Here is a 16,764-nt window from a genome sequence, read left to right as displayed (position 1 = left end):
AAGCATCCTTCTTCACTCTTCAAACAGCATCTTAGTGAAACCCAGGATCAGAACTTCTGCTGATGAGCAAGAGTCAGAAGTGAGTGTTGCCAGAATGATGCCATCAGTACCACTGCAGCATTTCACCCTCTCTCCTCCAAGATGTGGGCATGCTCAAAAGAGAGAAAATCCACCAGAAACAGATGGCTTCTACCATCCTCAAGATGTTTCTTCTTTTACATTCCATCTTTGCTGGACAATCAGCAGAGGTTTGTTTGCAGGGTTTGTTTTGGGGGGGGCTATTTTGATAAGAATAATCATACTCCTTTTTTGATACAAATCATGCTCCAGAAGGATAAATTGCTGCTTGTTCTCAGCACCCCTGTTGGCATATGGACTAGTGTTCTGTCACAGCCAGCTCTCATGGAAGCAGTACATAAAGCTGCTTTTCCTTCAAGGGCACAAGCATTGTCCAGTCTGGGACTATACCAGGAACATCTCTTTAAGCTTTTCCATGCCTTCCAAAAACTTCCAAAGGTTTTGCTTTGCTCAGGCTTCCCTTAGAACATCCGAGGATAAGATGGGTTTTGCTTAATTATCCACTCAGCATGGGGATTGGTGTGGTACAAGTCTAAGAGGTAAGTGTCTGGGTCCAGGCAACGTTCACCTATCAAAACAAGAGATGCAGGAAAAAAACACTTATATCCTTAGCCCTGTAGTTCCTAGGGTTTGTTTTTTGTGTGTGTTTTGTTTTGTTTTCCCCTAAAAAACTGATTTTTGTTCACAATATCACAACCATTCAGAAGTGTTTCTGCAAATCTGGAAAAGTTCTAGTTCTGTTAAAGTGCATCTATGTTTCTGAAAACTATGCTGAGCCCAAGCTTTGACCTTTGTGGAAAGGTGCTCTAGCTCTAACACCTAATAACTTTAGCACTTGAAAACCAGCAGGGAATCCATTAGGGATCAAATCCAGGGACTGAACTGTTTCCAGTGACAGAACTTTCCTTCTACAGATGCTACTAAGGCAAATACTGAGGCAGCCAAAGTACTCCAGTAACTGACAGTCTCCAGGAGCAGCTGTAACAGGGCATGAGCTCCCCTCCATTTTCAGACACCCCTAATTTGCTGCTGCAACCATATTAAGTCTCCCCTCCCTTTGATGGCATTACCCTGATGATGTCTAGAAACTGGTGACTAAGGAACATCAGCCACTTGTTCAGCAACACAGTGTGAGAAACTTCCACCCAAGTTAGTAAGAGTTGTCTGGAGGAGGAGTTCTGCTGATGGAGGCAGATGGAATTCATACCTGGAGCTGGCAGTCACTAGTACAGGTGCTGTATGTGCCAGCCCACCACAATTAAAGCTCAATTAGGAAGCACAATTAAAAGTCTAGTGGCACAGGATGAAGTTTGCCCTTTGCTTAGGTGATTGTAGTTTATGGTTTTAGAGTCTACACTTAATTCCAAATCCTTAATCCCAATCTGAACCTTTATCTTGAAAGAAGAGGGAGTTTAACACTGTGTTTAACAGAATGGGAGGTTGGTTGGTTTTTAAGATGAGCAAAGTTTTGTATGTCTCTGTTCAAGACTTGTAGACTCTTAGGATTCCACCTTTCTTGCCAGGCAGCTTCTGAATAAGATCCACCAGTGTTTTTGGAAGCTGAGGCTTCAACCTTCCCACATACTTGCATGATAAAGAGTCAGAGTCAGAGAATCATAGAATAGTTTAGGTTGGAAAAGACCTTTAAGAGCATTGAGTCCAACCATTGACCCAAGTCCACCAGTGCCAGGCTCTGCAGGGATGGCTGGAAGACACATGAACCATCAACCCAAGAGCTTTGAAGGGTGCTGCTTGTGAGGTTAACCCACACTTGTTCATTTGTCTTCCAGCTTTTGGAGCCTCCAACAAATCTCATCCTTTTTAAAATCCCCTCCCAAGACAAATTAACATAAGAACTGGATATCAGAGTCCTTACTTCCAGTTACCACCCAGACTTACCAATATTGCCTCCCACTTCAAACAGGAGCAAGTTTGTGCAGTCCATTGAGTTGTTGCTGCAGAAAGAGAAACACATTGCAGTTAATAAAGCTCTGCAGAAGGCAGGTTAGGTAGTTTAGTAATGTTTCTTCCAAAAAAAAGTATTGTTGATGGTTCAGAAGCCAGCAATGGCCATGGAAAATCCAGGCTATGGTGCAGAGACCTTACTGATCCTCCTCAACAGTGCAGCTGTTGAAAAGGTCACCCAGCACTGAGAAAAAGAGAAGAAGGCAGATGTTCCTCACTGTTAGCAGGTAGCACACTATGTGCAAACACAAACTTTTCACTAGGAAGACAACAGGTAAAAATACCCAAGTTCACTGGCATCATTCCTGGAGAACTGATGGCCAACTCAAGAGAAGCTCATCTGCAGGGAGGCTTGGGAGCTGTAGCAGCTTGTTAGTAAGATACAAGTCCCAGCTGACCCATATTCAGCCAGCTTTCCACCCATCCTCCTCATCTAGGCATCTCCTGCCCAGGCACACAGTGAGGAGATGCACTATCTGCTAAACACAGTCTGCAGGCATGGTGACAGAGTGGGACAGGAACCCCTCTGGTCATTTTGGGATTATTTCAGCAGTTCTCCACTGGAGCACAGGAGGGAGGTGCAGAGTTTATTTTAGGAAGCTCCTACATGAACATATGGAAATGCTACTCCAAGCAAATCATTTATACAGGTGATGTTTTTCTCCAGGAGAGCTAAAAAAAAGGGTTTAATTTTGCAGAGTCAATGTTATGCCACTTTCCCTTCCACTCAGCAAGGCTGCTGAAGTTCACTTGCTGTCCAAGAGCCCAGAAGGGACTGCTGACCTCCAACCAGCCCATGCACAGTGCTGGAATTACCCAGCTGAACCAATGTCTGCTTGTCCATCCAACACTGTTTCCAAAACTTAGAACAGAGGAGCAGAAAAGTCTCCTAAGGGCTCACTGTACCACATCAGCTCTGCCAGAAGACAGAAAACAGCAACTAGACCTCCTGGCACTTTTGTTTTCCTTTGAAATCCAAACCAACCATAGAAGAAAAAGTAATTTACCACTTGAGGAGGTTGACAGTGTTCACAATATTCCAGCCATTCTGGCACAGGCTCTTTTGAAACTGCCTCAAGACATCAGCAACTCTGGTTGCACTGTTCAGATGCACCTCTAGTGAATCCTTCAGGAGAAGTGAACCCTGGACTTTCACAATCTTGGAAGGCTGAATAGGGCAAGAAGAAGAAAGTGCTTAAAGACAGACTTAGTTATCAGCTAAAACATCAAGTTACAAACTAGATTGTAGAGTGAAGAATTAAACCCATCCCTCCAGCTCTTCAGGGGCTTTAGGTTTGGTCCTTATCCCACACACACTCCAGGCTGGAAGGCTGAAGGAGCATCAAGGTGAGCATTATAAACAAGCCTTCAGTGCTTGTGTTGAGAACAGCACTGCTCTCCATCAGTGTGTGCTGGTGCTCTCTGCTGTTCAAACACAGCACTGGCACCAGAAGTGACACAAGCTGGGAGGAAAATGGGATTTGTCAGGAGAAATTCTGACAAACTGTTTTGCACGAGTCTGAGAGACTCCTCTGGAATTCCTTTCCATCACTGGAAAAGGAGTTTAGACAGTTCAATTGCAGACTCCTGAATTTGAAAGGTAGTTGAAATTAAAAAAAAAGGAAGCAGTGAACCACTACACAGCAGAGATCAAGTGGTATCTTCTCAAGGCTGTTTCCATCAGCTCCTTTATGAAGTAACACCTCAGAGCTTTTGTGGAGCACACTGCACTGTTCTAGCAGGGTCTGATCTTCAGCAAGTTAAACTCTGCAATCCCAAATCTTCTGCAAATACAGTGGTGAATGCTGAGACCATGGGCAGGTACTGTCAGCACTGCTCTAAGCACCAGGGCACCTGCTGGACTGCCTGAGCAGTCGCTGTCCTCTCTGAATGACAACACCTCCAACAGTGCCTTGGCCAGATGAATTTGACAGACATCATTTCAGGAGCCCAACTGGTAGAGGAAGGGAGATGTACTGACTTGGGAGCACACAAACTCTTCTCCAGCTCTGCAGGTTCAAGCTCTCCACATAGTAATTCCACCTGCAGACTCCACCTAGCTCATGTCCTTAGAGCATCCCTGTTGCACCAACACTGCTAGGCAATCCTTAAAATCCAGCACTGTGTGATGCCACCTAGCTCCTACAGACCTGCAGTTGCTCAGCTAGCAGTGGCAGCCAAAAAAAAACCAGGCAGAATGATTCCAAAGATCTTTCCCCAACTTTGGTACTGAAATAGATCTGATAGTAACATCTGTTTAAAAATCTTCACTCCTTTTAGGTGGCAAGAACCTCGTCCTCAAACCCATCCACACAGATCAGCAGCATTATAGAGCAGAAAGAAAATCAGACACAAACTATACTTTTATACAGCTGTAGTAGCCTAAATTTTGGTGTGGTGTTAAGTTAATGAAAATAAATCTGCCTTTATCACAGCAAACAAACCTCTCTAAACATATAAGACACCTAGAGCCATATGAATTCTGCTCTTCACCTGAGCTACAGACCACCCTTTCTGCTCCTGGTCTCTTCCCCCCTCACCTACAACCATACAGTATCTTAACCCAGGGTTTTGCAGCCTGAAATTTATTTAGTACTCTGTTGTTGAGGTCAGTTTTTGCCAGAACCTGGCCAAAAGGCTCTTGGAAACTGCTTCTCATCGTTCTGCACATTTTCCTTCTCCTTGCTCTTTAAAAAAAAAAAAGCATCACTCCATAGCTGTTTTCCAAGTTTCCATGAAAGCCTTTGAGCCTGTTATGAAAGGGCTCTGTCTGCCCAGGCCCCAGCTCACCTCTGCCTGGTTCTTTTCCACCTTGTCTTTATCAGCGTGGATCTTCCGCAACAGATTTTTGAGCCTCTTATCACAGAACTGGTACCTTTTGCTGTTGCTTTCGTTCAGCTTTCTCACTTGAGCTACCAGAAAAGAGGAGACCTGAGGGGGTGGAAAAAGGAGAAAATTGGAATTAAAACAAATCAGAGATGAAGATGTCATTTAGGAGCCTAAACATCACTTTATGAAGCTCCTTAAATACACAGAACATCTATATACCTTGAAAACAGGAATTCAGCCACAGGTTTGGCCTCCAGACATATAACTCCTCTGAAATTTCTAAGACTATCTGTTGCTCAATTCCAAATCTAACCAGACCAAACATCCTGCCACAAAACACCTGCAGAACTTACAGTCCAGAGCAAATCCTGGTAGTGGATCATCATCCGCACGACGTCAGCCGCCCCCTCGGCCAGCTGCTTCTCCTTCCCTTCAGGGATCTTGTTTGGGAGCCCCTTGTGCATGAAGAGGTTTGGGGCCATGACTGTGGAAACGTTCCAGAGGTTCATTTTGTTGTTGTTCTCCTTGGCAACCACTTTGCTAAGAAACTCAAGTATAGCCTAAAGAGAGAGGAAGAGGCTTAAGACATCCCTCAGGAATAATGCTCAAGAAGCTACAGTGACAATTGCTGGGGAGATCACTCTGGTAGCATTTCCTCCTTGATGTTTATAAGCAATCCTACTCCTCCAGTCAGGAAGTTCAGTGACCAATTTCTAATACTAGGCTAGCAACAACTAACTGTACCCAGCAGAGAGGTGGTTTGTCCAGCATTCATGAGTCTGTGTGGGAAGCAGGTGAGCTCTGACCCCTTGGCAGGTGGCAATTTACAAAGTTCAGTCATAAAAATTAAAGAATTCAAAGACAACCCCCTCTCCCTTCCCCCAGTACCCATTCAAAGCTATTCCCAGATGTAGAAAAAATACAGACTCATTTAGGTTGGAAAAGACCTTGAAGATCATTGAGTCCAACTGTTAACTTGGATCATCTCTTCTGCCTCATGCTCTACCAAAGCCATGACATGGAACAGGTCATCTTTGACTGGATTACTTGTTCCAGCACTCTGAGCAGAGTTTGCAGGGTGCTAAGTCAGCCTTGCCTGTATGACCTAGAAGGTGAACTACTTGAGAGGAAAACCAAAAAGCATAATGCACAACAAAGGAGAGGTTGTGCACTGTCTGCCAAGCTGATCCCATCAGCATTTATTCTTCAAAAAGCAGGAGGTGAAAGGATTTGAAATGCCTTCTGATCAGAAGGGGGTAGGAAGTTATAAGCTTAGGAGTTTTTATAGCATTTAAAATTGAAACTCTCTTTTCTAGATGATGACAATACCACAAACCATGAATCAAAAGAGTGAATTTCTTCCCCTCTACCTTAGCACACCCACAGACACTGTCAGACCTACACATCTCTCACTGCCCAGTGAAGTGCTTTAACACACTGAGGAGGAAGAGCATGTTTCTCAACAGGATGCTCTGAGACCAGAAGGATTCCTACTGCTCTGAAGTTAGTACCCAAAAGGCAGGCTGTGCTGCAGCTTCTGTTCACTGCACAGGCTGGAGGTTTGCCTGCTCCCCCATCAGGGGTTTCCATTCTCAAGCCACTGAAATAAAAGCTAACAGCATAATGTGTGTTATTTTCAGAAGTTGCTAGGGTTTCCCTGAATAAAAACCCAGGAGGAGATCACATTTTCCCAGTCAAATCATAAACAGGCAGTTACCTTCAGAGTGTTTCTGTTTGGCTCTGGAAGAATCAGGATGAGGAGGTTTAGAGCTTGCAATCTTTGCTTCAGGTCTGGAATATCTAGAGGAAAGCAGCAACACAACAGAGGATTCAGGCTTCTGACACTCTTCTTTTTGAGCATAGGAATCCCTTAGGGAATAAGGTGATTACTTACTATAACATTTGTCATCTAGGATTTGAGACCTTGTTTTACAGAATTAAATCAAGCTCATATTGCCCTTATGAACTACCAATGTTTTAGAAAACTGATTGTTTTGCTTTGGAGAACACAGTCTACCAGCAAGTCTGATGCCCTTGAAGGGCATCAATAAACCTCAATATCTCCCAACACATCTCAGAGCCCAAGATCAGCAGAGTTTTGCAAGAAAAGCACAAACCAGCAAACTGATGGTGAAGAGCCAAAGGAGGGACTCACTTTGTACAGCAGCAAAAGCAGGGAGGTACTCTGCTGTCAGCAGTGGGGCTGGCAGCTCTCTTATGAACCTTTTCAGGAGCCCAGATACATCGTTCTGGTGGACTTCATCCCAGCAGAAGAGGCCAGTATAGAAATCCCTTTCCAGCTTCTGCTCCAGACTCTGGTAAAAAGATGGAATTTATGACATGCTTTGATAAGCAAAAAGGAAATTCTATAGCTGAACACTAGGAGGGCAACCAATCAAGTCAAAAGAGTGCAGAGACCCTGACAGCAGACAATCCCAGATTCCCCAGCAACAGACCTTTCTAGCTGTATTTGGAAGGGAGACACAACAGTTCAGACTATTTAGATACTTGCTTCAGCAACATGCTCCCCCTGATCACCTCTGACATTTTCCAACACTACTGAAGAGCTCGTACCTTGATTCTGGTCTGGGACCCAGAGACTCTCAAAATGCCCTCTGTTTCCAGTCCTCTCTTTTCCAAGCAAGACAGCAACTATTAAAGGGGGAAAAGGAAGCTCTTAGGCACAGAAGATGAGAAGTCAGCCCTTTGCTATCACAGGCTTCCTCACCCTGAGGACCAGAAGGGTGAATGAAATCACAAGAGAACTTACTGCCTGGAGTAACAGAGGGACCTTGGTGTTGGGGAGCAGTTTTTGGTCATTTTCCAACAGGGTGTTAAGTGGAACTCCAAAGAGTCTTTTCTCTACAAAAGAAATGTGTAACATGTTGTAAGTCCTGTATCACCTCTACTACAGGCATAAGGGAGATATCTCCCAGAGCAGGTGATGATGGCACACTTTGTATGAGTAGGTACTGGAGAAAAAGAGAGGAATATTTAAACAGGACAAGTGTATTTGATAGTCAGGCATAAATGTGGTGCTAAGGTCTTCATGTCATGATCCAGGAGAAATTCTGATCAAGGAAAACACTTGTCACAAGATTCAAAGATCCTCTCTGTTCTAACATTTGAAACACAAACCTATGAGGAGATCAGTGTAAAAACAAACAAAAAAAAGGCACAGAAAAGAATTAAGATGACACACAGACACACAACTAACCTGTTGTTTTCAGTTTTGCTGTTTTGTTTCTCTTCAGCTCAAAGCCCAGAATATCACAGAGAGCTGTTAGTTCAATAAGGGCTAATGTGGGGATCTTCTTCATGTCCTGAGCAGACAGGTCTCCAATCCTGGTCACTCCTAGTCTGCCCTTGAGGATCTTAAATTTCTAAGGGAAGACACATAAACACAAAAAATTTCATACAAATTATCACCACTAATCCCATTAGTGATCAAGTTTTACTGCACTGTTATCATTCCTCACCATAACCAGGCATCTGTTAAGTCTCCTGTTTTCAACACCAGACAAGTGTCCAAACCTAATCCTACGTTTACTCCACCCACAGCTGAATAAATCTTTTCCCTTTTCTGTATTGCTCTTTAATCACTCTGGAGTTCTCAATTTATCTAAATTAAAGACAGCCTGATACTCACCCTAATCTACTTGAACTTTGGAAGCAGTTCAGTATATTTGTGAAGAAGAAAACTTAGTACTATGAATAAGAAAGTCCAGTTAGGCTCCTCTTTTCAGTGGAAAAGACCAGGTCCATATCAAAATAGCTAGTTTCACTTCTTTGGTCCCTCCACTAAACAATGTTCTCTTTGCCCAACCCTGCAAGGCTGGCAGCACTCCCTGTCCAGAAATACCTCATGTAGGCTCACTGCAACATTATCCAGAGAGGACACTTCCAAGAGCTGATCATACAAGTGAATCCACACACTCAACACCTCTCAACACAGAGAGGCTCAGGACAAAATAGCTAGTTTCACTTCTTTGGTCCCTCCACTAAACAATGTTCTCTTTGCCCAACCCTGCAAGGCTGGCAGCACTCCCTGTCCAGAAATACCTCATGTAGGCTCACTGCAACATTATCCAGAGAGGACACTTCCAAGAGCTGATCATACAAGTGAATCCACACACTCAACACCTCTCAACACAGAGAGGCTCAGGAGGGAAAAACTCCTTCAGAGCTTACAGTGAGGGCATTTCCATCCTTCAGCCTCCTAGGTTCAGGCAGGAGTGTCAGGACAGCTGCTTGCTCTGAGTAGGCAATGTCCATGTTGAACACCTCTTCTTTTCCAGGGCTTCGGACTGTGCAGGAGTAATCCTGGGTTTCTGCTACAGAGGAGAAACTGCCTTGAATTCCCAAAAGCCAGAAGTGTGAAGCATAGGAACCAAGTGTGCTAAAAATGCTGTTTGGGACAGATTTGGCACCACTTTTTAATTAAAAAGATTCCTGAGACTCATCAACAGGGCAAGACTAATTTAAAGCCATAACACTACAGCTATGAGCACCAGGTCACTGGCAGAGAGGTAAGCATGGCCTGAAATGGAAGGACATAGCTATGGCTAACTTCTCCTTCCACTACTGCATAGGTCATCCATAGGATTTCACCACAGGATCTTTGCTAGAATCATTTTATTTGCATCTTCTAATTGCTTTCTTGAATAGTTACCAGGACCAACCTGAGTGATCCTTCCTAACACAGCCTGGAAAAGCTCACTAAATCCACAACTCTGGAGAAGGATGTATTTAAAACAACCCCACACCAACAAGGAAAATGTTTCAGAGCCCAGATTAGTGTCCAGTTCCAGCCCTACTTGAGGTCCCACTCCTCATTCAGCCCCACTCTCCACTGAAAAATTCCCTTCTTACATTTCTGTCCATTTGAAGTTCGTAGATTGTGCCACAACTGATCTGGGCTGGATTTCTCTTTCTCTGCTGTTGTCTCCTGAAAAATAAACCAGAACATGTCTACATATACAAACCAGAAGTTATTATAAGACAACCCAATTTTGGCAGAAGAAAAGTCCCACACTTGACATTGTCTCCTGCTTTCAGGAAATGCTGCTCAAGCTCAGAGCTGCAAGACTGCTCTGAAATTAAGAATCATAATTAGAGGATTTGGCAGGTGAGTGGAAAAAAAGGATGACTGTCTCACAGACAGCAGTTAGGATAAATTTGCCCATCATTGAGACAATTCTTCCATTCACACAAATTAGCCAACTTCCCCTTTATGGTTCATGCACTGAGGGGCTAACAAGGAGTGGACCAGCCAAGCTGCATGGGATATACCCACTGCTGGCCATCACAAGATGCCTTTCACAAGAAAGAACACACTAAGTAGACATCAACACCCAAAAGTTTCCCTTCATGGGCTTCAGAGTAACCTGCTTCTTCATGTTCAGAGGGAGAAGTGAATCTTTATAAAAGGTTAAGCTCAGTATCTTCTGACCAGACACTTGACTGAGCAGATTAAGTCACAAGGAGCCCTGACTGGGATATTTTTTCTAGGGGCTGCTGAAAAGTCAGGATATTGTATCTTCTGGTCACAACCAAAGGAGGAACAGCAGAGCAGGAAAGGAGCTGAAAAGCTAAGAGTTAAGGAACTAAAAAAATAAGGTAGTGACCAGCCTTCCTGCAGGATTACCAGCTGTACAAGGTCAGCTTCTCAGGACTGACTTTAGGAAGCTCTCTCTTTTTTTGGTTAACAATAACCTCACATGTCACTGGAATGAAGACAACACAAGAGGGCCCCAAACGACAGCAGTGCTGGAGGAGGCTGCAGAGCCACAGGCACTCTAGAGAGGTCTTCCAGCAGTCTCTAGGAGGAAGCTGATGGATCTGCAGATACTGTGGCAACTTCTCAAAGCTGCAACCTGGCTGCAGAATTTCTATCTATCAAAACCTGGATGAAGAATTTCTATCTACCATCCAGCAGAACCAGAGAGGTCCTGCTCCCCCTCTGCTCTGCCCTGGTGAGACCTCACCTGGAGCACTGTGTCCAGTTCTGGGCTCCACACTTCAAGAGGGACAGAGATCTACTGGAGAGAGTCCAGCAGAGGCTACAAGGATGACTGGGGGACTGGAACACCAGCCTCATGAGGAGAGGCTGAGAGACCTGGGGCTTTTTAGCCTGGAGAAGAGAAGGCTTAGGGGGGATCTAATTAATGTGTATAATTATCTGAGGACTGGGGGTCAAGAAGAAAGGGGCAACCTGTTTTCATTTATAGAATCATAGAATCCCTCAGGTTGGAAGGGACCTTCAAGATCATCAAGTCCAACCATTGAGCTTGTAGCCAGCAGTAGGACCAAGGGGCAATGGTCACAAGCTGGAGCACAGGAAGTTCCACCTCAACCTGAGGAAGAACTTCTTTACTGCCAGGGTTCCAGAGCACTGGAACAGGCTCCCCAGGGAGGTTGTGGAGTCTCCTTCCTTGGAGACTTTGAAGACCCATCTGGATGTGTTCCTGTGTGACCTGCCCTAGACTAGATGGTCCTGCTCTGGCAGGGGGGTTGGATTTGATGATCTCCAGAGGTCCCTTCCAACCCTGAACATTCTGTGAAAACCATCTCAACTTCATTTCAGCTCAAGAGACGAAATCACCGATTTGAAAAACGAGCAGAGCCCTAAACCCCAAAACCCAAGACAAAAAAAAAAAAAAATCTTTGAGGAGATGCCACCCAACCAACGTACCTCTGAGCTGCCCCCTCCAAAGATGTCCCGGACGTCCCTCACGGGGTGCTTGCTCTTCCTCCTGCGGGAGCGGGAGTAGGTGTCCAGGCGCCGCTGCACGGCGGCAGCCTGGGTCCTGGTGAGGGTGGAGAGCAGCACCACGTTCTGCTGCTCTGAGGCATGGTCCCCGAGGAGCTCGGACAGACCCGCGGCCTGCAGCCACTCGGCTTCGGCTTCTCCCTCTAGGAGGCAAGGGGTGAGAAGGGGGAGTGAGAGGAGAAGGGGTAAGAGTGATTGGAGGGCTTGCAGCCCTTCAGAGGCGGACAAGCAGAAGCCTGAGGTGTCTTCTTTGTGTGGTGGCAAGGGGACGTCTCTGGAAGGCAGCCACATCTTAGGAAGCTGTGGTTATTCTCAACATCTTAGCCCTGCTCCCAGGTGCCCAGCTGGGTAGCAGGGTGAAACCAGAGGACAAAGAGCAGCTGTGAGTGCCCACATCATCCTTTCTCCTCACCCTAGGTGAGTGGAAAGAGAAGAAAGAATTATGGAGGCACAGATATTGCCAGGACTGCACGTTCCCTCAGAAGCTGGGAGGCACAAGGGTGACTCTGCACAGTATTTAGCACAGGAATGGAACCCAGTGCAGGGTTTCACAGGACATGGGGAGAAAAATCAGATGCACTTGCTTAAATCTGCCTGTACATGGATGGCCTGTGGAAAAGGGAGCTCTGGCAGCAGGCAACACCACACAGCAAACTCAGAATGTGGGGCTGTGCCTCCTCGGAGCCCATCTGATCCTCCAAGAGCTCTGAGAACAGACAGAAGGTCTGTGAGAAGCCACAACACTCTGCAGATTTGCCTTTTGTACTCTTCCCAATTACTGGGTTATTTCTTTTCATTTTTATTTATTTCTTTGCATGCCTACATATCAACTTTTATATATATATATACACACACAGACACCAATTTGGTAGGCTCAAATGTATTGTATTTAATATATTTGCAGAACTACCTGTATGCCCCATCAATATCCTTCACATTAAGTGGGCTGATGTTCATACAATCATTCAACAAAAGCAAAAATGTTATTCCTCCTCTGCATTCACTTTCTGTCTGTGCCTATTCAAAACAGCACTACAATTAAAGCCCATTCCAGCTCCACAATGAAGTGTGAGAAGCCTCCAGACAGAACTGCAGTGTTAGTCAAACAAGCTCAATTCCACTTCACTCTTCAATCCATAGAAAGTTGCACTTCAAACACAGAAGACAATTTTTTTTCCTTATGGGATGTGCCATTTATGCAAGTGAGAAAGTGCCCCGAGCAAGGCAGCTACTTGAAATCCAAGGATAAAAGCAGCAATTTAGCAGGTGGCTTCAACTTTAACACAGTGAACACCACAAAGCCTTTATCTTTTCAATTCTTCTGTACCACATTCATTCACAGCAGGCAGCTCCAGCACAGTTCTACCAAAGGTTATACTGGGAAAGAGAAAAATCACAACTGAACTGACTGACACACCACCATAGAATGGAAGAGATCTTCAGGATCATCAAGTCCAACTGTTAACTCAGCACTGCCAGGTCACCACTAACCCATGTCCCTCACACCACATCTCCATGGCTTTTCAACCCCTCCAGGGATGGGGACTCCACCACTGCCCTGGGCAGCCTTGGCCAGGGTGTTACAGAACAATTTCTTCCCATTCTTCCTTTCCTGTGCCAACTGGTGGCTCCTCAGTTAACACTTGGCCTGAGCAGTTGTGATATTACAGCTGCATCAGTGATAAAAAAACATGCAGCTTTTGTTAAGAAATTAAATAATTTCATTTTTCTGGGGGAAGTTGTGTTCATGCAACTTGCAAAAACACAATGTGACTCCACTAAAGCTCTTTCCATCCTTCAGAGGATGCTCTTTGTGTTCTCAGGCACTGTAACAAACACAAACTTTTTCAAGTATTTCCTTTAACAATTCTTCTAGCTTTCCTACATGGTCTTCAGCTTTGGTTTTTTCCCACATTTGGTTCTACAGAAGCTAACAGGTAAGAGCACCCCCCTGGCACCACTTGCTTGGCTAGAGCTGCCTAAGTGCTCATGGTCCTGGGTCACAACTCCCCTTTACAGCTATTTGTCCTACCCTACATGGTCTTCAGCTTTGGTTTTTTCCCACATTTGGTTCTACAGAAGCTAACAGGTAAGAGCATCCCCCTGGCACCACTTGCTTGGCTACAGCTGCCCAAGTGCTCAAGGTCCTGGTCACAACTCCCCTCTACAGCTACTTGTCCTACATCCCTCCTTTCACAGCAGCACAGGGCACAAAAAAAAACCCTTCTGTTTTATTTTGTCCTTGGGAAATAAAGGAAGTTAAGTGTATTGCTTGCAAATTTTGAAAACACCTAATCCTAGTCATAACAGGAAACTATCCTGATACACAACTCTAAGCAGCAGAGCACCAGCTTCTAACTCCTGTTCAACATTTCTGACCCAGTTATGTTTGCCAGTAGTGCAAAAGGAGACCAAGAAAAAGAGGATTTTTATGGAGAGAAGGGGGAAATGGGAGAGAAACAGGTCAGGGCTGAGAGGTCCACAGAGGCCGAGCTGCAGCTTTAAGCCTGGGGAGCTGCTGAGATTTGTTTTGAGAGCTCCAGACAAGCAGCATTTCAGGGAGGCACAGTCAGGAATAAACCCACAGAACTAAAGAACACCAGCTCCAAAAACTTAACTGAAACACGAGCTAGCCAACAACAGCATTCATAACCAAGTAGTTGCCAAAAAGTTAGAGGACAGCTAGAGCACCTGGCAATTTAACACTAAACATTGAGAACTATAGAGGAAGTTGTGCTTAAAGGCAGAGAGGAATCCCTCTGCAGACACTTCCCAGACATGACTCCATGCTGTAAGGATGCTCACAGGCATTTTAGTGGCACTGCCACCCCGAGTGCATGTGTTATCAGTCTGCTGCACTGCCTGACCTGGGAGAGAGCTGGGCAGGCAGCAGCCAGCAAGACAAGGACAACACCATGATTATTTCATGGACAAGTTGCTTTCTGCACTTTGTGAGGCCAGAAGCATCCTCAGCACCTTTCAGCTGACCTGGTTCTGCAAAGCCTTTGGCTCTGAGGAGCCCCTGTAGCCCCTATGCTGCACTGCCACCTTGTGCTGCTCTGACCAGCAAGGGCAGAGACATAAAAGCCAAGAGGCCCCAACCAAATCCTTCATCCACGCCATGGGAAGTTCCCCCTCGCCTCCAGCACGATGCTCATTTGACTAAGGTCCCTGCAGAAGGCACCAGGAGGCCAGGTGGGCCACACCTCCCTCCCCAGCCTGCCAGGAAGGCTTCCCAAAGCCCAGCATCCTTTCAAGTCTGTCTGGTTTCAATGGCCAATTAAGCAGTCAGCTCTTGCCTGTTGGATTAACACAGCATTAAAAGACACTTCTCCCTGTGTCCCTGCTTACACACAGCAATCAGATTGCCTCCAGCATATCAGACTTTTGGCTATCCCAGACAGTCTTTCATCTCATGGCCTCTTTTCCAGTCTCCTTCCTGGCGCACTCCTCTTCTGAGTCACTTTTGCATCTCTTTCAGTTCTAAAAAGTAAACTTCCCTCCTCATGTAATAAAAAGCAAACTTTCATCCTCATCCACACGTACAGATGCTAACAACAGACCTTCACATTCACCATGTCTTGCTCACTAAGGCAGACATGGATGATGATCTTCCTGCTCTGCTCCCCAGAGGATATCAATCCACCTTTCCCATGCACAGCAGCACACTGAGGCTTCCACTCAAACATTTCTCCATTACACACATGGATCCTTCCCCATATCAGGCCAGCACAACAGCTGGAGGCTGTACAGGCTGCAAACCCAACTGTTCAAGAGGATGCACAGCCAACGAAATCACAGCCCTCAAAATTGACCTGGGAAACACAGGATCCCATCCTGCAGGATTGCTGGAGGCTTCTCACAGCTCCTCAGCCTTCCAGCAGCCCAAGATGTTGTATCTCCCATGTCCAAAGGCAATCACTTCAGGTTCCAGTTACTCCAAAACACTGCAAAACATCAACGCTACAGAAAGGCCACTAGAAACACCCTGTGCACATGAATCAATCCTCAAAAGAGAAAAAAGAATAAATGTAAGAACACCTTTGGTGGGTGGACTCAAGTAATTTTCGATGCTCATCATGGTTTCTTGAACAGTGAATCAGAGGGAGAAAAGTCTTCCACAAAAGCAAGGTTTTCTGTTCTCCTAAGAGCCACTACGATGAACTCTCAGAACCACACAAGCTTTCCAAAACACCATCCTCTACCACAGCACGTTTACCATCCAGCCCCCTGCATGGGGAGCGAGCCCCCCACACTCCATGGGGGCTGTCTGAAAAAATCTGGAGCCTTGAATGTACTCCTGACCAACCTTGAGAGCCAGTTTTGTTTCAGAAGCTGAAACCAGGCCAGCACTTCTTTTTCTGCTGGACACTGTCCACCACCCAAAGGAAAAAAAATGCATCTCTGATTTAACTAATATTCTAACCATATCCCAAATTGCTTTTAAGTAATTAAGGTGCACAAGCAACTTTTCTCTCCGGATGTTCATCCTCTTCCCCTCACTCCCAACATTTTTGGCCACCTACCCTCTCGTGTTTTGACATCTGCAAGGCTGCATTCCTCTTGCTCGGCTTCAGCGCTCTGTTTAATGTTCTCTACTTCCAGCCAAAAACTGTCCATTGACAAGTTGTCCAAAGACTCTACCCTGGAATTGGTGCCCTCTGACAGCGGGGAAGCCAAAGGACTCTTCGGAGGAAGCTGGCTCATTTTGCAAGGGCAATTTCTGGTACTGAGAGAGGAAGAGATAAGGAGAGAGAGTTTAAGCTACACGCATTCAGATACGGCATGTGCACAACACATCAGTCCTCACTGATTAATGACTCCAGTAAAAGCCAAACAGATTTAAGTGCTGGACTTCCTTTGGTTAGTGTATAGCAATAACAGAAAAGGTTGGGACCAAATCCCCTGGAGAAGAGGACAAACTGCTGTCCAAACATGCAAAAGGACGCAGCATCAACGCAGGTTTTCCTTCCAGCGACCTCTCAGACACCACCCACCACTCCCACACTTCCAGGACTCTCCTGCAAGCTTGCACAGATACTCTCTACCTTCTCCACCTTTCAAGCTTGGTGCACGTGTGCTCTGATGACCTGGCACACACCACGAGCCCCACAACTCCC

At 45.6% G+C, this 16,764-nt stretch overlaps 1 protein-coding gene across 1 annotated transcript; it reads right to left on the bottom strand.

Annotated features, from left to right (window-relative positions):
• Positions 1–462: 462 nt before the first annotated feature.
• Positions 463–16,351, bottom strand: ARHGAP40 (Rho GTPase activating protein 40). Its single transcript, XM_008943520.1, has 14 exons — positions 16,171–16,351; positions 11,567–11,787; positions 9,745–9,820; positions 9,064–9,206; positions 8,090–8,255; positions 7,643–7,734; positions 7,447–7,524; positions 7,028–7,187; positions 6,590–6,672; positions 5,226–5,432; positions 4,834–4,974; positions 3,051–3,211; positions 1,978–2,033; positions 463–646 (listed from the first exon to the last, which is right to left on the bottom strand). Exons 1-14 carry the CDS (start codon positions 16,349–16,351, stop codon positions 540–542), a joined length of 1,872 nt encoding a protein of 623 aa, XP_008941768.1. The 3' UTR covers positions 463–539.
• Between the last annotated feature and the right edge of the window lie 413 nt (positions 16,352–16,764).

This window comes from Merops nubicus, unplaced genomic scaffold (assembly GCF_000691845.1).
Source record: "Merops nubicus isolate BGI_N331 unplaced genomic scaffold, ASM69184v1 scaffold18887, whole genome shotgun sequence".
Classification (NCBI taxonomy): Eukaryota; Metazoa; Chordata; class Aves; order Coraciiformes; family Meropidae; genus Merops; species Merops nubicus.
Note: the sequence above shows the minus strand (reverse complement) of the source record. Positions and strands in the feature narration are given on the sequence as shown.

What these genes read in the sequence shown, in the direction of transcription:
- ARHGAP40 (XM_008943520.1), bottom strand. Translation starts at nt 16,351, where the DNA reads ATGAGCCAGCTTCCTCCGAAGAGTCCTTTGGCTTCCCCGCTGTCAGAG. An exon ending in TTGGAGGGGGCAGCTCAGAG is followed by an intron (nt 9,821 to 11,566) that starts GTACGTTGGTTG and finishes TTTATTTTTCAG; the next exon opens with GAGACAACAGCAGAGAAAGA. An exon ending in CAAACAGAAACACTCTGAAG is followed by an intron (nt 5,433 to 6,589) that starts GTAACTGCCTGT and finishes CTCTCTCTTTAG; the next exon opens with GCTATACTTGAGTTTCTTAG.